The 22,733-nt window shown below is 32.2% G+C and overlaps 1 protein-coding gene across 1 annotated transcript; it reads left to right on the top strand.

Moving 5' to 3' along the window:
• The first annotated feature begins 552 nt into the window (after window positions 1-552).
• LOC107896884 (transcription factor MYB16) lies at window positions 553-2,752 on the top strand. Its single transcript, XM_016822182.2, has 3 exons — window positions 553-967; window positions 1,056-1,185; window positions 1,718-2,752. The coding sequence occupies exons 1-3, from the start codon at window positions 835-837 to the stop codon at window positions 2,508-2,510; spliced, it is 1,056 nt and encodes a 351-aa protein (XP_016677671.1). The 5' UTR covers window positions 553-834; the 3' UTR covers window positions 2,511-2,752.
• The last annotated feature ends 19,981 nt before the right edge of the window (window positions 2,753-22,733 follow it).

Raw genomic sequence — 22,733 nt, 5'->3', positions numbered from 1 at the left:
AAATCACGTATTATTTTGTTGATATATAATGAATTACTCTTTAAATAATACCTCATAAATATAAAACAAATTCTCAAACTGAATAATCAATCGTGTCTACTTTTAATATTTCAATTGTTGATTCAATTACAACTTAATTAATAATTGAGAACCAACTCAACCCTTTTCCTAATCAAATGATTACGGTAATATTTTTGTAACACTCTTCTTATACATATGTGTGTGTGGGCTTCTTTACCAAATTGCCTACAACTTTAACATTTAACCTTCAATAAATCTAAAAGCAGCTGGAATTATTAAAATACTTTGTTTTTATTGAAATTCAACTTTAGTAGCTAATTAATACATCTTAAAAAATGGGTCAAAATTTTAAAGAAGTCACATCACAGTGAGTAATGTAATGTAAGAAAATTTTGAGAGAGACTTGAAATATTAGATCTGACCCCACACCATTTACTGTACCCTTTTGCTTTCTTAATTGTGAGGACCCAAAAATCCTTCGAAATCTCCATTTTGGCCATACATAAATGGGACAATTTTTGGATGCCCTATGAATCAAGTAAGGCAAAGCTTCGTAGTGAAGTAATGTTAACTAAAGTTGGGTTTTAAATTCTTCATTGCAAATGTTACTTTAGCATATACTCTGACCATCCCATTTATTTGGCGTACCTTTCTTCTCTGCCCATCTCTTCATTTACAAACACAAGCTTCCTCCTCTCTCACTCTTACACAAGTTTATCATATCTTGTGTAAGTAAGAGTGCTGTTAAAACAGAACCCAACTTAAATTTCTTCTTCTTTTTTTTTCTCATTTAATTTCACTATATTGTACCCAATGGGGAGATCACCTTGCTGTGACAAAGTGGGGTTGAAGAAAGGACCATGGACACCAGAAGAAGATCAGAAACTCTTAGCTTACATTGAAGAACATGGTCATGGAAGCTGGCGTGCCTTGCCGGCCAAAGCCGGTGACTAAACCCTAGCCTTACTTTTCTTGCTTACTTCATTCTCATTCCTCTCTCGTTCTCAAATTTTCTTCTTTTACTTTCTGTTTAGGTCTTCAAAGATGTGGAAAGAGCTGCAGGCTTAGATGGACTAATTATCTCAGACCTGATATTAAGAGAGGAAAGTTTAGCATGCAAGAAGAGCAAACTATCATTCAACTTCATGCCCTTTTAGGGAACAGGTCAAGAAAATTTCATCACAATGTTGCTTAGTCAGAAATGATAGTTTTTTTTTTCTTTTCTTTTTCCATCAAGACCCTTGAATATATATTTCAGAGTTTTTGTCCGTTATCACTTTAAAAACATAGCTTGTTTTCTGAACTTGGGTGTTCTCAATTTCTCAACCTATTTTTCCATATTTGGTTGTCAAGTTTAAGTTAAAAATCTCGTTGGATTCAGCTGTATATATATTTGTATATAATGGCCGGACACAGTTACTTAGACGTTGAACTGCTGCCAGTCTACCCTATCACCTATAAAACCCTTCTTTATTTATAGTATGGTATCTTTAAAAGACTAATGGGTTTTATTTAACTCGCAAATCAGTTTTTTGTTTTCATTTTTCTTCCGTCATTTTCTTGTCTATCTGATCAATGGTTTTGTTTTTTTTATCTTTTAGATGATTGAAACATCGAAAGAAACTGTTTTGTGGGCAGTTGACGGTTTCTTTTATCTTGGTTTTGGATAAAGGGTTGTATTTTCTTGTGTCTGCAGGTGGTCGGCTATAGCCACTCACTTGCCAAAGCGAACAGATAATGAGATAAAAAACTACTGGAATACTCATCTTAAGAAAAGGTTAGCCAAATTGGGGATTGATCCGATCACTCACAAGCCAAAATCTGATGCTTTACTCTCCATTGATTCTCAATCCAAGAGTGCAGCAAACCTTAGCCATATGGCTCAGTGGGAAAGTGCTAGGCTTGAAGCTGAAGCTAGATTGGTTCGAGAATCAAAGCTACGTTCACATTCACATTCATTTCAACACCGCCTGACTCGTCCACCAACAGCAGCTTTTGCTTCTTCAGCCGGTGAGCTTGTGAATAAGACAGCTTGGAACAGTACTGCCGGGTGGAGTAAATCCAGTGAAGTTAATAATGGTGTTGTAAACAATGGATTTGGTGACCTCGAATCTCCCAAATCAACACTTACTTCCTCAGAAAATGGGGTTGGATTGAGTTCAATGGGTATGCCAGATTTTGTTGGCACTGCATCAGCTTCATCTCAGATCAAACAAGAAGGTGAACAAGAATGGAAAGGCTTTGGAAGTTCAACTAATTTGGCCATGGAGAATGGGTTCAATGATATTGGAAACGCAATGGAGGATGGCTTCATTAACCTTCTTCTCAATGATTCCACCGACCCCAGTTTATCAGATAGTGGCAAAGAATCTGATGGAAACAGCGGTGATGGTATTGCCAGAGATGATCACTATGAAGATAACAAGAATTATTGGAACAGCATTCTTGATTTGGTGAATTCTTCCCCATCGGATTCACCAATGTTCTAAACAATTAATTAATGCCTTTTGGCCTAAGTCAAAAGAGCCATTAATTACATTTTCCAGTTGTTCTTAAATATTGGAAATCCCCCATCAGATGATTAAACGTTTGCCCCCAAAGTATAACAGCGTTGAGGAACCACTCCTTCAAAACAATGAAATGTACACTGGTAGCTTTTCAATTTTAGTCTTGTTAAAGTTGATAGAGGGTTTAACATGTTTGAGTTAAATTCAATGATATTTCAGTTCAACCTTTTTTTCTTTTTCATATTTTTTAATCTCTCTACCTCATATCATTTTACCCTCAAATTTAATTTCCTTTTTCTTTTTATATGTAGAAAAGTCCAAAATAAACAAAGAGATGTATTTATGACTGACTTTAATGCTGGCTGTTTCAGGTCACATCATTTTACATTCATCAAATTGCAATTCCAGGTTTACTTTATATTTATTTTTTACTTTACAATGTTTTTTTAATTATTTTTTTGTGATGGTGTTTTGTCTGAAATTACTACATCTAATTTGGTACGTCAATTTGCTTGCTATATGACAAGCAGTTGTAATATTTTTCGTACAAACCAGCAATGGGTAATTTCTTTTTTCTGATATTTTCTATATAATTTATGTTTAAAATCCGTAGGTTTTTTTTTAATAATATCAACGGATTTTAGGAGAAATATGTTGAATTGAAAATTGAGAATTGCGTTGTCTATTCAACAATGAAACTAAATAATGAAGAATATTTAGTAATGGATAATGATTAAAAAAACATTGGTGCACGATTGCACCACTCTAAAAAGGTGGCAAAGTTGAAAGAGTATGATAATACTAAGGAAAGCAAGTTATGTAACCTACCAATTTTTTTCCTTTTTTTTGCCAAACACTTCAAAAAAGTTTGCATTTTAATGTATTTTCTTTTTTAATCATTTTCAACGTTATTATAAAGGTATTTTTTTAAATGTATATATGTTCATATATCTTTATCTTCATCTAAATAATCTTAGATTTTCACATTTTTAATATATATAATCATTTGTTGCTGCACAAACATATTTATTTTCCACTTGTATTAATTTTTCAATTTTAACATTCAAAAGTATTAATTTTATTTTCACATTAATAGGAACAAATTTTTATATATACTCAAAATTTTATTTCTCTTGTTTTCTTAAGCAATATGGGATATAAGATATGTGTATATATAAACTCACGAATATATTTGCAGCTTGTTCCTAGACAATGTAGAATTGCTTCCTTAAATTGTGATATATAGACTCATTAATAGGGGTCGTCCACCACTATGCCTAAATAATTATTTTATTTAGATAAAAACTCAAATTATTTAATTTAAATATTTTTTTCACCAATTTTTGAGTATCACTTTATGATCTTTAAAGAATATATTTTAAGAAAAAATCAATTCACATATTGAGAAATTAAATTTCATAATCTATATATCTTAAAAAATCACAATTTATATTAAATAATTATCTTAAATTTAATTTTTATAATTAAATATACTCATGAGTCTATATATACATCTATCTTATATCTCACATTGCTTAAGAAAACAAGAAAAATGAAGGGAAATGAGACTTTGGGTCTATATAAATGTCTATTTTGTAAGTTTTATTTCCACATTAATAAAAATAAATAAATAAAAATTAGTGTTGCCAGTTTTAGTGTTGATGTGGCAAAAACAAGCGTTTTATTGGTCAAGAGGAAAAACACTTTTTGAGTTCCTCTTGAAAATAGCACCACGGGGCGTGTTTTTGTAAAATCGGTCCATTTCCGTTAATTTTAATAAAAGTGGCATATTTTTGTTATTTTGAAAAAAAAATGAACCTTTTCTGGTAATTCAACTGACTAAATTACTAAACGTTGCTTTTTAAAAAAAAAATTACTGGATTAGGCCATTTTTTTTCAAAAATTACGGGACTAGTCTCATTTCTCTTGTTTTCTTAAGCGTTTTTTGTAAAATTGGCCTAGTACTGTAATTTTTCAAAAATATTGCTTAATCTGATAATTTTTTAAAAAATATGATTTTTTAGTAATTTAGTCATTTAAATCGCTAAAATCTTTCATTTAAAAAAAAAGAATCGATATATATAATTTATGGTGGTGTCGAATTCTAAAATATTCAGATCTCAACATGATGTAACAAATGATTAATTTTTTATGTATTAACTTAGTTAGTATCAATATTGTTGTTAGTATAAAAAGACGTTTAGCGTGTTTATTCTTTTATTTAAAGGTTAGAGAGAGATTATAAATAATGTGTAAAAAAATTGCGACACCCAATCTAACATCAATTTGTATTGACAACCGAAAATAATGAGCATGGGATACATCTATAAGACTAATGTTTTCCGTACGAAAATGGATGAGGACTTCCGCAATTTTGTTAGAAAGCTACTTGATTTTCTCAAAATTCATGCTCCAAATTATATTATTGTCAAAACTTTCCGGTTCCAGTGATATGTCAACCGCTGAAAGGACATTCAGCAATTAATACAAATCAACTAAACATTATTTAATTATTTAATTACTCCAAAAAGAAAAAAAGGATTGCCATCACCTTACCAAGTTCAATCAATATTTTGACTATCCAGCACCGAAAACAAACCCAATTTGCACTCAATTTATTCGAGGCTAAAGCAAGTCCATGTGCATGTATGCAAAAGCAAATACATCATTAATGATCTCTTTTCATACTCAATATTGTCCCTCCCTTATTTCCCATAATCATTTTATCATTTCTTGATTACGTCACTAACTTAATTAGCTTAGAGTTTAAATTCTTGTCCAGTTATCAAATTGGGTATCAAACGTGTATCTAAGTGACAAAATAAAAATTATGTCTCCGACATGTAAGGATGACATTTAGTTTGGAAATCAAATTCTAAACATTTCTCTTATCCTCGATCTTTATAAATATCTATATATAATCATGTTCATATACATGTCTTAGTATACTTGACATGGTAGTCTCACGTGCTATGCAGAGTTAGATTATGCTGGTTTTCCATTTGGATTATGAAAAGTTTTCATTTTTGTTACTTAACTAAAAAAAATAAGTGATAATTTAGTTAATGAATTATTTAAAAAAATTTATTTAAGTCTCTAGGTTGTTAAAATATATATTATTTGCACTAATCAGATAATCGTAAATTATCGCTTAGAGCTCGTTGGTAGAATTTAAAAAAAAATTAACAACCCAATGACTTCAATAAAAACTTTTGAATAGTTCAACAACTTAAATGAAAACTTTCGAATAGTTTAGTGACCAAAATAAAACTTTATCCATAATTTATTGACTAATGATATAATTTACCTTTCCATTTAACTTTTTAAATAAACAAATAACTTTTTCAGGTTAAGAAACTGTTGAGATCCTGTCATTAGTTTCTTGTATGCTAATTATCACTATTTATATGTGTAGGACTCACAAAAGATAATGAAGAAGAGCTTGATTGGACTTTGAAAAGCGCATTTTTGTTTTATTTTCTTGTCAAAATATTTTTTTAGATTCTACATAATCTCATCTATGTTTTCCATTTTCTCTAAAAGATGCTAAGGTCCGAATATATGAAAAACTAAAGTTGTAGACATAAGCATGTCGAATATCAATTCTCAAATCTGGATGATAAAACTGAGAATACAATAAACACATGTATGTTTCATCAAATTGGGTGGCTTGAATAATGAAGAACAGAAGTGGTTTCATGATACATCATTTATTATTATAATTTCAGAGCGTAAAATTATTTTGCATATCAAAAACAGCTAATGTGCTGGTTGCACCAGAAGAACTGAGCTTATGCGAAGAAGAAAAATCTTAGATGGTCCCCCTTAGGCCACAAATGAATTAATTTAATTATTTGCTTCATCAATGAATCACAGATCCCCCACATGTATAGTCATTACTGTTGTTTCATGCCAATGATTTAATCTCTTCAAAATTCGAGATTATTACTTTCCAATATATAGTAAGGTAGGCGGTGCAAGATACAACCTAACCAAAATTTTACAACTTTTTTCTTTTTTCTTTTACAACTTGACTTTTTTTTTCTTACAAAAATATATTTTATTCCATCAATAAGCGATACAAATTCCAAGCAATAATTTAAGATGTTCTATAATTTACAATTTTCATAATTATATTAGAACTTTTGGATAGTTAGTAATTATTTTATAATTTTTTAAGTTGAGTGATTAAAATGTAGATTTATTAATAGTTTAATAATTTTAGGTGCAATTTATCTTTTTAATAATTATATTTAATAATAAATGTTATATAGTAAATACTTAAAATAATACTATTTATGATTGAACCATTAATTATTTAAATATTTTAAATATTATAATAATTATTAAATATTATTTCTTTTTATTTAGTTATTATTATTTTTTACGAGATCAAATAACATTGACCTAAATATGAAACTATTACTTTATTATCAAGAAAATGAAAATATTAATTAGTAAAATATTAAAATAAAACTATTTATCATTTAACTATCAATTTATACTAATATTTAATAATATTTAAAATTAAAATATTAGATTAATATTAAACTCTTAAAAGATTAAACATTATATTACATATTTATCATTAAAAAGTAATATAAAAATAAATACAATAATGGAACTTTTTAAAAAATTTAAAAATTGATAATATTACAATTTATGGTTAAAATGATATTATTTCTATATCAAATAATTTGTATTAAAAGAATTTAAAGTATCAATTATATTAGCAACTTACTATTGAAATAATAGTATTGTAATATATATTATTAAAATATTGATCTGTAAAATTCATAATATTTAAATTATTAATATTAAAATGGTAAGGTATATTATACTCTCAATTGGAGGATTTAGATTCAAACATGAGAAACAATATTGTTAGGGGTAATTACGAATCCCAAAAGGATTAGTTTCTATATATTGTAAAACAGATATAGATGATACCTTAGTTTTAAAAAAAAAATTTAAATAAAAAATTGATTATTTTTTATTTGTATTATTCATGCCCATTTTATAGGTCATGTTTGGGATTCGTGGTTGCTTCTCAAAACAATGTTGCATTCCAATGTTTTTTAAATCGAACTGGTGGTCGAATTGATTAGGCCACGAGTTCACCGATCTGACCAGGCCGAATAAAAAATTATTAAAAATTAAAAAAATAAAAAAATCCTGGTTCAATTGGTTCAACCAATTTTGAACGATTGATTCATATCGGTTCCCGATCTAACTGGTTCAAAGCCACTTTCTAGACCAATTCCTAGTTCGGTCAGTTGTTTCTGGCTCGATTCAAATAACATTTTCATATTCAAGGTTTGAACTTGTCACATTTGGTTTTCTTTAAATCCAAATTTAGGAAAAATTGAGGGCTAAATTGATAGAAACCGTAAGTTGGCAGTTTCTATAGAAAAATGAGGAAAATTTAAAGGCGGATTTAGATGTAATTGAGTTTTAATTATGGTTGGGTTGGATTAGAATCAACCAGTTCCTTAGAAGGAGACAAAATAATTATTAATGGATGATTTCTACATGGTTGAAGGCCGTGTGTGAAGGGTTATAAATAGCTGAGAAGGGAAAGCCTAAGGGTGAATTTCTTCTCAAATTTGTTTTATTTTCTTCTATTCTTCATCTTCTTCTTGGTTGCTCCAAAGAACAGATAGTTACGAGAAACTCTGCATGGAGCGGTGATCGTAAGATTTGAGTCGAAAAATAGATAACTCAGTCAACTAATAAGGTTCTAAGTCCTTCGATAATTGTAAGTTTAGGAAATGAAGTTAAGAATTTTTAGAACCTTTGAGGGGTTCTACATGTTTTTGGAAAAATGATTTTAAGCTAGAATGTTAAGTTTAATTTATGATTTTGGTTATAATGCTTAGCTGTTAAGAGAATAGAAGCTCTAGCGTTTGGAAAAACCAAGATTGGAAGGCTAAAGGCATTAGATGAGTTTCTATACTCCATTTCTGGGATGGTGTAAGACTGACGTGAATCTATGTTGAGTCTAGCATGAGTTTTGTGATGATGTATGATCTCTGCTATTTGGGAATGCTTTGTATGCATAAGGTTGAGTAGGTATATAAGTATCAGTCAGGGTGTCGGTATGTATGAAATGGTTGGAATTTTTATGCCTGAAAAGTAGCATACTCCATGATAATACAATCATGAATTTAATGTATTGCATGTTTGTAATGATGGGGTACGAAGGTGAGATTATTGATGGGTTAGATGAAATTAAGACTGAGAAATGGTGTTCTATATACCACCATACGGTGCTACTAGGTGAAAATTGTGATGTGTAAAGCTCTGGGCCTTGCAAAGGGGACATTTCGATGTTCGAGCATCAAAGTAGTTAGGGTGAACTAGAGGTATAGGCAAATGATTAGGGAAATGGGATTTTGTTAAGATTTTTCCATACATTGTTACAGGGTGCAAACTATGATGTTCGAAGCTCCACACGTTGCGGAGGGGACACTGTGGTGTTCGAGCATCAAGGTTAAATGTGAAACAGAATGGTATCGACTAGTCTTTCAGGGTGGCACCGTGATGACGGTTATTAGGTTCCATACAACAACACTGCGACAACGGTCAATAGGCCCTGTGAGACGACACCACAACGGCGGTAAGGTCCTTCGAGGTGACGCCTCAAAGAGATTTAATAACTGTTGGAAAAATCCTAGTTTGAAAATAATTTTCTCGCACATCGAAAAATTAAAATTTTAAAAATTGACCCGGTTTGTGAAATTTATGATAATAAACCTTAACCAAATTTGTACCTGTGTTTTTGGATAAGCGGATCCTTGATGTTTTTTGAATTTTAACCAAATGATCTTCACTATTCTCGTACCATGAGTGTAACACCCCTATCCCGTATCCGTCACCGGAATAGGTAAAGGGGCATTACCGGACTTGAAACTCATATCAGAACAGTAAAATTTTTGAAAATTTTTTTTTGAAATAAAGAACATTCCTTTAGATAAATACTAAAGACAGCCAGGGATACAATTTAAACTTCTATAAGTACACATTCAAAAGATGCCATTTTCGCATGGCTTATATACATTAACCAAAATATTCTTCTGCCACTGGTCTATTCTACACATGCCATAAAATAACCCAAAACATAACAGTACCAAGCAGTGGATAGTGATAGTGTAACAAGTTGCTGACGATCCCCGAGTCTGTAGCTTCCAAATGAGATCTATAAAATAGAGGAAACAAAGTAAACGGAGTAAGCATTACAATGCTTAGTAAGTTTTAAGCAGTGTCAACAAATAACAATCAAATTATAACATGGTTGTTCGTATTTTTATTTCACTCTTCCTTTGGGTATATCATCCCTTTACCGAATATGCACATCTCATCATATACAATAGACAGATAAACTTTCACATAAAAGTGAGCTCATGTAACATAGATATATTGTATAATTTCACATAACCTTTCACACTGATCCGATGCCACATAATCATAGGAATAGTCTCATAGATTGCTCATGTATGCATCACATAACTACCTTATGATTTAGTTCAAATCAAGCTCACACATAAACTCAGAGTACATACCTGTTTAACCTTTCGCATTGAATATATTTATAAGCAATTCTTATTGTGAAGTCTTATAGCTTTAAACTCTACTCGGATTATCGGCGAGACCTTTAGCTCAGATGAAATCTCCAGACGAAGTCAGCGGGTCTTAACCCGGACATAGTCACCACATATAGTCATCGGGTCTTAAATCCCGGATTTACATCACAAAGTTTCATGCATATTTATTCACATGTTACAGCATTCACATCGACTATCATATTTGTAATTCATTTGCCTCATCAAATATCTAATAAAACACACCTTCCACAGTTTGTCATTTGGCCACAATATATATATACATTTTCACGTTCATAACATTGGCCATTCGGCCTTATCTCATATATACACATTCACATTCATCACATAAAATTCTGAATCAAAATATAAATTTTCATATATTCACATCACAATTATCCAAATATACTTCATATACCACATAAACTTTCATGTATACACTTTGTCTTGGCTGAATCTACATCTATCATTTTCCAATGAATAATTCAATTTCAAGCCATACTATCATTTCATATTCGAATACTTATAAACTTACAATTTCACAATTTTAATATCAAAGATCCATCTAACACTCATATATCATTTTATAATGTCACAAATTAGAATTCACGTATGGGTTTAATCAATAGCTTATGAGCAACTAAAACAAGTTTTATCAATGTTTACAACATAATCACATATTCTCTACAAGCTGTTTTCCTGAGCAACAGTCGTTAAATTATTTGTAACTGGAGCTACGACACTCCAAATGATGTGCCGTTAATTTTCCATGAAAATAGACTTGTATATATTCTATCCACAAAATTTTCAGAATTTTTGGTTTGGCTAATCAATACCAGATTTTTCTTAAAGTTTCCCCTATTTTACTGCTTGACTATTCTGACTACTCTTCACTAAGAATTGAATTTCTCATTGTACAGAATTCAAAATATGTTTTTGTTTATTTTGTTTAAAACTAGACTCATTAAGGAGTCTAAGCATATAAATCTTATCTTATAATCATTTTTGTACGATTTATAATGATTTTCCAAATACTGGACAGGGGATTTCGGAGCCATTCTGACTCTGTCTCACACAACTTAAAAAAATCTCATTATCGGCAACCCCTTTACTTACACGATTTCTTTTATACGAAACTAGACGCATCAAGCTTTAATTACATAATCTATTCAGCCTTTAACTCAATTCCCACAATTTATGGTAATTTTTCCAAAACACACTACTGCTGCTGTCCCAAGCAGATTTATACAAATTTACTCTGTAAAGTTCTCATTCACATATTTAAAACATAATATCATATATGCCATCATTTAGAAAAGTCATTGACCTTAACGTATATACTTAATTCATATTCATCCCATTTAAAAACTTAAAACTTACAAAGGAATCAAACTCAAATACTTAAGAACTTACCTCGGAAGTTGTCGAACGATTACAGATCGACTATTCGGTTAGGTAGCTTTTTCTCTTATCCGAATTAGACTCCCTAAGCTCTTGAGCTTGAATAAACAAATTTAATCTATTACAAACCAATTATACAAACTCATGGCCGAATATAACAAGAAGACTAAGTAGATTCTACTAGCCACTCATTGCTCTATTATTAACCTTACTTAATTATAAACACATTCGGCAACTACCTCAACCTTATTTAATACAATTTACACCAAATTCCTCATGTAAAAAGTACCATTGCCGAATATCATTTAGTTCACAAGGTCCTAATTTCAAAAATTTGACAAGCTCATACCCATTTCCTACTAATTCCATCGTTTTAACACATGTACGGCAAAGCTAAATTCCATTCTTCCATTAGTTTGCATTTAACTAAATCATGCCTTAATGTTAAGCACATTCGACAATGGTGCAAACATCAATTAACAAACAAACATTATCAACCCATTTTTATTACACGTTTTCCCCAATTTAACATCCCCAAATTATCAAACTTTAACAAGTTTAAAACTCATCTAATGACCATTTATAAACTAAAGCATCAACCATTCAAATTCAACTCATCACAACATGGCCGAACACACATTTCTCCTACTTTCATTCTAAATAAAATTTTATCAAGCTTCCATCTTCATTTAACTATGTACCATTTAGAACTATCAATACTTTACACCCTTTAACAAATTATAATCAATTGCCAAATGCATCTTTGACAATTTAAACCACACAACTCAAATTCTTACAATTTAAGCTTAGAAATTTCTATTCATGTAAATTTTAGCAACATGGAGTCCATTAAACACTCCAAATTCCATTTCTAGTACAGCTTTCACATTCAAAACTCCCCCCTATAACCGAATGTTCCCAAGACATCACTTTCAAAAATAAAATAAGTAGAAACATGGGTCAAGGAGGGTACCAAGCAAGGAACTCAATTCATCAAGATGAAGCTCAAATAATCAAGAAATTACCTTGAATTTTAGACCTCCATGGTTGATTATCCAAAGCCTTCTTTCCTTAGTTTCTTTCTTTATTCTCGGCAAAGGTGAGAAGAAATAACATATAGCTTTGTTTTTATCACCATGTGTTCTTTATAATATTTATATTCATTTCATATTATAAAACCAATTATCATTATTTTACTAATATAAAAAGCACAAAGATACAAATTTCCCTTCATCATTGCCGTCCACTAATATAAAAGGGGTCTAATTGACATGCAAGCCCCACATTTTAGCCATGTTAACAATTGGCCACTTTAAGAAAAAGACTTCTAAAATTTTCCTTTATACAATCAAATCCCAACTAAATAATTTAGCATCCAATTAACTAAATTAGACTACCCAACTTTCACAATAGGTAATTCACATAACAAAAACATTGAAATTAATATTTTACAAAATTTTTAACTAGGTTTTGTGGTCCCGAAACCACTTCCCGACTAGGGTCAATTTAGGACTGTCACAATGAGCTACTTCGAGTGCAGGCTCGAACCAATTGAATCAAAACAAAGAACTAGAAAAAGTTTTCATTTTGGGGTGAACACAAAAATTCTTTCTTTAATAGAAACTGGTAAAATTATTATTCTGAAAAAATATATTTAAAATTTGAGAATAAATTCTCTCTATTTTTCGACAGAATAACAATATCTTAAAATTTCTATTAATAGCTCTACCAGTGTCATCTATTTATAGGAAAAGAAGGTAGAACCCTTGTAGAGTTGTAGAGGTCTATTTTAAATAAAAAACCAACATCTTACTTATAGTAAGAGAGGGGTGAACAACTCACACTTGTATTTCTACTAAGGTTGCCACCTCTTTCATGTTATATGAGGGGTTTTGGGCCTCTCTCACATCGAGTCTAATTACAAGTGCTTCCTTTGTCTTTTTGATCCAGTACTCTATAATATGATCGAACCCGATTCTATTTGATAAAAGTGTCCAATTGCTATGGTTTCTTAAATGTGAGGTCCTTATGAATTGATTTGACCATTTTTAATGGAATTTGTCATAAATGACCAACCATTTTGTGTTTTATTAATGTATTAATAAATGTTATTTTTGTAATTGTAAAATTAAGTTTAATTAAACAAAATCAAAACAAAAGATGATTCATTCATTCATATTTTCAACCGAAAATAGAAAGAAAATAAGGGATAGGAAGCTTTCATTCATTCGATACTTGTGTGGCTTAATTGAGGTATGTTTCGAGCTCAGTTTTTGATGATTTCTACGTTTTTGTGATCGTTGCTTTGAGTATTAGCTAGCCCGTACCTTAATTTTTGAGTTTGTTAGTGATTTTGGAAAATTCCATTGATGGATCCATGAGTTTTATGATGTTTGATGATGAATTATGAAAGCTTGGTGTTTAATATACATATTTTGTAAAGTGATTTTGAGTAAAAATGCATATTAGGGATTAAAATCGAGAAAAGTGTAAATTGAGGGGTTAAATTGTGAAATAAATGAAAAATATGGGCTGTTAGGGACCTATAGAGAAGTCGGCCAAGAATGGGTCTTATTGACTTTTGAATAATTTGTGTTTTTATAAAATAGGGACCAAATAGCTAAATGTGAAATTTTAGGGCTAAAGTGCAAATTGGCTAAAATTATGTGTTTGTGGATTAAATTGAATGAATTGGTGATTAAATGGGTTAATTTTGAATACATATAGATCAAGAAATAAAGAACTCGGATTTAGATTACGAAAAATCGAAGGTTATCGAGTAATCGATCCGATTCGTCAATTCCAAGTACAAGGTAAGTTCGTACATGATAAACATTGTTACAATTATGTTTTTTATGATTTAATACTGCATAAATTATATAAATGAGACGATGATTGTGTACGACGATGAATCAACTATGTTGGCACTTTGTGTGCGTTTCGAGATAGCTTCGGCTATATATATATCACTTAGTATGCGAATTGGAATAACTTTAGCTATATGTCGCACTAAGTGTACTATACTGAGATAACTTCAGTTTAATGTGATGGCACTAAGTGTACGATATCGTTATAGCTTCGGCTAATCATTTTTGCACTAAGTGTGCAAGTTCCTTGAGTATTGAAAGATTTCCGAATGGATTAACGTATTGAACAAAGAGGTGAAAATGTAATAAATAAATACGAGAGAGTACAGGTACGTACGATACCTATGTGGTAGTTGATACTATATGTATGAAGCTTGATGGATTTGTATATATATGATAACTGGTCATGGTTTAAAATTAAGTGATGAAATGAGGCTTATTAAGTGTTTATTAATTAAAGAAGTACATAAGCCAAAGATTTCTCGATCAGAAACATAAAAAGTTTCTAGAATTGAAACAGGGCTGAATAACTGTCATTGAATATGAAAGAGAATTTGTAGGTTTAAGCAAGTATGCTTTGGAATATGTTTCCACTGAGGAGATCATGCGTAAAAGATTTGTTAACGGGTTGAATGAAGATATAAAGCTGTTAGTTGGGATACTTAAATTGAAGGAATTTGTAGTACTGGTTAAGAGGGCTTGTAAAGTTGAGGATCTCAGCAAAGAAAAGAGAAAGGCTAATTCAGAGGCAAGAGATTCGAGGAAGAGATCGATGAGTAAATCTTATCATTCCTCGTTAAAGAAATCTAGAGACTACTTTAACTGATCGACAGCTTCAGTGGGATATTAGATAGAGATCGTAGAAAGCAATACACCAACCCTAAAGCTTAAGCCACATCAGTATCGAATGCTGGCAACATAAAAGATGTTAAACCTGAGTGCTAACAGTGTGGAAGACGGCATTTCGGAGATTGCTAGGTTAAAAATAATAATAGAACTTGTTACAGTTGTGGTTCACGAGATCACTTTATTAAAGATTGCTTAGAGTTAGATGAAAACGATAATGCTCAGAACACGAGGCCGAGTAACACTATAGTTAGAGGTAGACCACCTAGAAACACGGGAAATGTGAGTGGTGGTAGAGGTGTGACACAAGACATTGCTACGAGATTTGATGTTAGAGCACCTGCACAAGCCTGCGCTATTCGCGCTCGTGAAGAAGCATCATCTCCAGACGTCATTATCATTACTTTTACTCTCTATGATACAAAGTTATTGCATTGACAGGTCTAGGATCAACCGTGAATTTAGTATTCAGTAAGACTTTGCCTGCAGAGTCTATTAAAATTGTAATTAATGTATCAAACACTTTAGGCAAGTGTGTGTTGGTTGATAAAGTGTGCAAGAACTGTCCATTGATGATTCGAGATATTTGTTTTCCGGCTAATTTGATGTTGTTACCATTTGACGAATTTGATATAATTCTGGGTATGGATTGGTTAACACTACATGATGCTATTGTGAATTGCAAATGAAAGATGATTGATCTGAAATGTCAAATTAATGAGATTATCCAAATTGAGTCAAATGATTTGAATGGCTTGCCAGTGGTGATTTCATCGATGTTAGCTCAGAAATATGTGAGAAAGGGTTGCGAAGCTTATTTTACTTATGTGCTAGATACGAAAGTGACTGAAAATAAGATCGAATCAATGCCAGTTGTGTGTGAGTATCCAGATGTGTTTCCTGATGAGTTACCGGGATTACCACCTATTCGAGAAGTTGAGTTTTGTATTGAGATAATGTCGAGTACAATACTGATATCGATAGCTCTATACAGAATGGCTTCGAAAAAGTTAAAAGAATTGAAAGCTCAGTTGCAAGAGTTAATTGACAGAGGGTTTGCAAGACCGAGTTTCTTGCCTTGGGGTGCTCCCATATTGTTTATGAAAAAGAAAGATGGCACGATGAGAATATGTATAGACTACAAACAACTTAACAAAGTGACAATCAAGAACTAATACCCTCTATCACGAATTGTCGATTTATTTGACCAATTAAAAAGGGTTATAGTGTTTTTGAAAATAGATTTGAGATCGGGCTATTATCAGTTACGGGTTAGAGACTCTGGTGTGCTAAAGACTTGTTTTAGAACGAGGTACGAACATTATGAATTTCTAAATATGCCTTTTGGACTAACGAATGCACTTGTTATCTTTATAGACTTAATGAACCGGATTTTTAGACAGTATCTAAATTGATTTATTGTTGTGTTCATAGATGATATTTTGATTTATTTAGGAGATGAAATTGAGCATGCCGAGCATTTGAGAATTGTATTGTAGACTCTGCGAGATAAGCAGTTATATGCAAAGTTCAGTAAATGTGAATTCTGGTTGTGTGAAGTTGGTTTTCTGGGGCATATTGTGTCAACATTAGGTATTCGAGTCGATCCGAGCAAGATTTCTTCAATAATAGATTGGAAGCCTTCGAGAAATGCATTTGAAGTCTACAGTTTTCTGGGACTAGTTGGCTATTATAGACTGTTCGTAAAAGGCTTTTCAATGATTGCGACTCTGTTAACGAGATTGCTTCAGAAAGATGTAAAATTCGAATGGTCTGAGAAATGTCAGAAAAGTTTTGATCAGTTGAAAGCTCTTTTGACTGAAGCTCTAGTGTTAGTACAGCCAGAATCGGGTAAAGAGTTTGTGATCTATAGTGATACATCATTGAATAGCCTAGGCTGTGTTTTGATGTAGGAAGGTAAAATCATAGCTTATGCCTCGAGACAATTGAAGCCACATGAAAAGAATTACCCGACGCACAATTTAGAGTTAGTTGCCATTGTGTTTGCATTAAAGATTTGGCACCATTATTTGTTTGGTGAGAAATGACATGTTTATTCAGATCACAATAGTTTGAAATATCTGATGACTCAGAAAGATTTGAATTTGCAACAGCAGAGATGGCTAGAATTGCTAAAAGACTACGAGTTAGCAATTGACTACCATCCGGGAAAAGAAAATGTTGTTGTTGATGCATTAAGCCAGAAATCTTTGTTTGCTTTATGTGCAATGAATACTCAGTTGGCTCTATGTGATGATGGTTCGGTTATAGCTGAGCTAAAAGCGAGACCGTTATTTATACAGCAAATTTGTGAGGCTCAAAAGTTTGATAATGAAATGTTAGTGAGAAGAGGTCAATGTGATTCTAACCTTGATTCAGAATTTCAAGTTGATTTTGATGATTGTTTAAGATTTAGAGGCTGAATATGTGTTCCGAGAAATTCAGAGTTGATTCAGATGATTTTGAACGAAACTCATAGTAGTCGTTTATCTGTTCATCTAGGAAGCACGAAAATGTATAATGACTTGAAACATCTTTATTGGTGGCATGGTATGAAACGTGACATTTCAGAATTCATTTCTAAATGTTTAATTTTTCAGGAAGTTAAAGTTGAGTATCGGGTACTGTTATGGTTTATTACAGCCGATTATGATTTCTAAGTAGAAATGGGATAGAGTAACTATGGATTTTGTTTCGGGTTTGCCCCTATCTCTGAGTAAGAAAGATGCAATCAGGTTGTTGTTAACCAGTTGACAAAATCAGCTCATTTCATTCTAGCAAGAACAGACTATTCACTTGAAAAGTTAGCTGAGTTATATATCTCTGAGGTTGTGAGATTACATGGAGTACCTATTTCTATTGTTTCGAATAGAGATCCGAGATTCACATCGAGGTTTTGGACGAAACTACAAGATACACTGGGTACAAAACTACATTTTAGTACCGCATTTCACCCATAGACGGATGGTCAATCCGAACGAGTATGTTTAGATGTTGCATTCTTGAGTTCGAAGGTATATGGGAAAGATATTTGCCGTTGATTGAATTCACATATAACAATAGCTTCCAATCGAGTATAAATATGGCACCATATGAAGCTTTATACGGTCATAAATGTCGAACACCGTTGTACTGGACTGAGCTAAGCAAGAATAAGATTCACGGGGTTGATCTGATTAGAGAAACTGCAGAAAAAGTGAAAGTAATTCGTGATAGTCTGAGAGCAGAGTTAGATTGACAAAAATCATACGCAGACTTGAAACGAAAAGATATTGGGTTTCAAATCGGGGATAGAGTGTTTTTGAAAGTTTCACCTTGAAAGAAAATACTTAGATTTAGCAGAAAAGAAAAGTTGAGTCCAAGATACATCAGACCATATGAGATTATCGAACGAGTTAGACCAGTTGCTTATCGGCTAGTATTACTATCTGAGTTAGAAAAGGTTCACAATGTATTTCATGTATAGATGCTTCGACGATACCAATCTGATCCATCACATGTTATTTCCCCGACCGAAGTTGAGATTCAGTCAGATTTATCGTACAGTGAAGAACAGATCCGAACTCTAACTCGTGAGATCAAAGAGTTGAGAAATAAAAGAATAGTATTAGTGAAAGTATTATGGCATCGACACGGGGCTGAAGAAGCTACGAGGGAACCCGAGGATGCTATGAGAAAGCAATATCCAAATCTATTCGCTGGTAAGATTTTCAGGGACAAAAATCCCTAAGGAGGGAGAGCTGTAACAACCCGGTTTTAGCTTAAATCAGAATAGCGGTTTTAGGACCACAAATCTGATGTCGTAAAATTATTTTAATATTATTTTTGGTGTTTATGGCATGAAATTAGATATGTGAGAAAGTTTTGTGTGCTAATTTTATCATTTAAGTGATTAATTTGAGAAAATGATTAAATCGCGTAAAATGCAAAAGTTACTTTCTATTTGATAAAAGTGCCCAATTGCTATGGTTTCTTAAATGTGAGGTCCTTATGATGTGATTAGACCATGTTTAATGGAATTTGTCATAAATGACCAACCATTATGTGTTTTATTAATGTATTAATAAAGGTTATCTTTGTAATTGTAAAATTAAGTTTAATTAAACAAAATCAAAACAAAAGATGATTCATTCATTCATCTTTTCAACTGAAAATAGAAAGAAAATAAGGGATAGGAAGCTTTCATGCATTCGGCACTTGTGTGGCTTAGTTGAGGTATGTTTCGAGCTCGGTTTTTAATGATTTCTACATTTTTGTGATCGTTGCTTTAAGTATTAGTTAGCCCGTACCTTAATTTTTGAGTTTGTTAGTGATTTAGGAAAATTCCATTGATGGATCCATGACTTTTATGATGTTTTGATGATGAATTATGAAAGCTTGGTGTTTAATATACATATTTTGTAAAGTGATTTTGAGTAAAAATGCATATTAGGGATTAAAATCGAGAAAAGTGTAAATTGAGGGGTTAAATTGTGAAATAAATGAAAAATATGGGCTGTTAGGGACCTATAGAGAAGTCGGCCAAGCATGGGTCTTATTGACTTTTGAATAATTTGTGTTTTTATAAAATAGGGACCAAATAGCTAAATGTGAAATTTTAGGGCTAAAGTGCAAATTGGCTAAAATTATGTGTTTGTGGATTAAATTGAATGAATTGGTGATTAAATGGGTTAATTTTGAATACATATAGATCAAGAAATAAAGAACTCGGATTTAGATTACGGAAAATCGAAGGTTATCGAGTAATCGATCCGATTCGTCAATTCCAAGTACAAGGTAAGTTCGTACATGATAAACATTGTTACAATTATGTTTTTAATGATTTAATACTGCATAAATTATATAAATGAGACGATGATTGTGTACGACGATGAATCAACTATGTTGGCACTTTGTGTGCGTTTCGAGATAGCTTCGGCTATATATATCACTTAGTATGCGAATTGGAATAACTTTGGCTATATGTCGCACTAAGTGTGCTATACTGAGATAACTTCAGTTTAATGTGATGGCACTAAGTGTACGATATCGTTATAGCTTCGGCTAATCATTTTTGCACTAAGTGTGCAAGTTCCTTGAGTATTGAAAGATTTTCGAATGGATTAACGTATTGAACAAAGAGGTGAAAATGTAATAAATAAATACGAGAGAGTACAGGTACGTACGATACCTATGTGGTAGTTGATACTATATGTATGAAGCTTGATGGATTTGTATATATATGATAAATGGTCATGGGTTAAAATTGAGTGATGAAATGAGGCTTATTAAGTGTTTATTAATTGATGATTTGAATATTATGAACTGTCAAGTTTCCTTAGTACGACTTACTAAGCTATGACGCTTACTGTGTGTTATTTGTCTGTGTTTTATAGAGTGTCAAAGCTAACTCAGACTCAGGGATCGTTGGGAAACGTCATCACACTATCGATCTATTCATTGGTACTTTTGAAGCTTTGTATATATGGTATATGGCATGTATAGGCTAGTGTCATTTTGATATGTTTTGAGTTATGATATTAGCCATGAGATTTGGCTTGTAAATGTTGGTGTATATGGCCATTTAAGTTGGCTTGAATTATATGTTTGATAAGTGATATATGTAATGTATATAAGTTATCATGTGTTTTGGCATGTTTATCATGGTTGTTGATATGGCTAGGTGGTTGTTCATTTGATTAGTTATTAGTTGATGTATTAATGCTTGAGGAATGGAATATTTTGGTATGATTTGTGGATAAAGAATTGGTATGTTTGAAAAATATGAATTGGTTGATAGAAAGGTGAGAAAATTCATTTAGGAGTTATGTGAGTTTGATAATTGTGGCATGTTTATTTGGTATGTTTTGAATATGGAATTTAGTAGTTGAATTGGTTGATGGTAGATAGCATGATATGTGATTGAATTGACATATTTTGGCTGCCTATATATGTGTTGAAATGATACCATTTTGATAGCTAGGTGTGCATGAGAAAAAGGGTGGAAAATTGGCTTTACAAATGACCTATTTTTGTCCACACGGGCAGAGACACGGGCGTGTGTCTCAGTCGTGTGTGACACACAGTCACGCTGTAAGGCCGTGTGTCCCTTGGGGTACCGATTCGAATTAAGTCAGTATACCCTACAGATTTGACACGGCCTAGACACACGAGCGTGTCTATTAGCCGTGTATGACACACGGGCTGGCACATGGGCGTGTGGCTGGCTGTGTGACCAAGTCAATAACCTCCCTAATTTTCCCACGTCCTGGCACACAGGCGTGTTCTTAGCCGTGTGATACAAGTCAATATGTTTGTCCTTAGCCAGCCTGGCACACAGGCGTGTCCTTAGCTGTGTGACTCAGGCGTGTCTCGGAGCCGTGTGAGGCATACGGCCTGTTCACACGGGCGTGTGACCCTTAAATGTTGAAAATTTTTTAAGTTTCCGATAGTTTTCATATGTGATTGTAGTCCCTAACCTTCTTTAAAGCATGATTTAAGATTTCGTAGACCTATTTAAGGGACATTGTGTATGTGAATAAATGTTATTCATTAATGAATGTTTATTAAGTTAGGAAATGTTAGTTAAATATTGTGTTTGACCAGTAATACCTCTTAACCCTAATTCGACGACGGATACGGGTTAGGGGTGTTCCATATATAGGATTACAAGTTTCCATTTTCATTTTCATGTCATTTAAATTTCTATTTTTGGAAACCTACATTCATTTTGAAATGATTTTATTTCTCCATTTCAAAGAAAAGCACAATCATTCCTGAATGTTTCTCATTTCTCCTTTTTTATTCATTCCATTCATTTCTATTCAAACACACAATTCATTTCTAGTTTCAACGAGCTAGCGAAGGGACCGATTGAGCATATGTGGTTGAGCCTCAAATGATTTATAATCAAGTTTCGAATTTCACCTATTAATTATAAAATCATTTAGTCATGAAGTCATTCCATTATAGTATCGTGATTGAGTTCTCGTTGACGACATACCATTACGAAACCAACTACTCAGAGCTCATCCAACAACCTTGTCATAAGTGTGTTACCCTCATAGGATATTATTGATCTCTTTGGGATAATATTCACTCTCTCAATATGATCATGTTTTATCTCATGGTAACCATTACATCTTCTTTAATGAAAAAGTCAATCACTATCAAATAGTAATCAAGTCACCCATCACAAAGACGGACGACTCGTGGCCACGTTTACTTTTTATCAACCATGTAATGCCAATGAGAGGATATCATTTAACCATGTTTTAGGCTATGAATTCCACAATTGTGAATGATTTTACATACTATATAAGTCGTACACCCAATGCACCAACTTTTGGTTCCTTATCTATTTAAACTCAAGCTTTTACTTACATCAAAGTGTTCGAGTCACGTATACATAGTTCGCCATCCGCATAAGATTTAGGTATTTCACACTATGAACATCAGAAGTGAATAAATCAGTAAAAGGATTCAGGATTAGTCTAGTCGGTCACATCTAT

The sequence above is a fragment of the Gossypium hirsutum genome, chromosome A10, assembly GCF_007990345.1.
Source record: "Gossypium hirsutum isolate 1008001.06 chromosome A10, Gossypium_hirsutum_v2.1, whole genome shotgun sequence".
In the NCBI taxonomy this organism is placed as follows: Eukaryota; Viridiplantae; Streptophyta; class Magnoliopsida; order Malvales; family Malvaceae; genus Gossypium; species Gossypium hirsutum.
This window is presented reverse-complemented; position numbering and strand designations above follow the sequence as displayed.

What these genes read in the sequence shown, in the direction of transcription:
- LOC107896884 (XM_016822182.2), top strand. Translation starts at nt 835, where the DNA reads ATGGGGAGATCACCTTGCTGTGACAAAGTGGGGTTGAAGAAAGGACCA. An exon ending in TGCCTTGCCGGCCAAAGCCG is followed by an intron (nt 968 to 1,055) that starts GTGACTAAACCC and finishes CTTTCTGTTTAG; the next exon opens with GTCTTCAAAGATGTGGAAAG. An exon ending in CATGCCCTTTTAGGGAACAG is followed by an intron (nt 1,186 to 1,717) that starts GTCAAGAAAATT and finishes TTGTGTCTGCAG; the next exon opens with GTGGTCGGCTATAGCCACTC.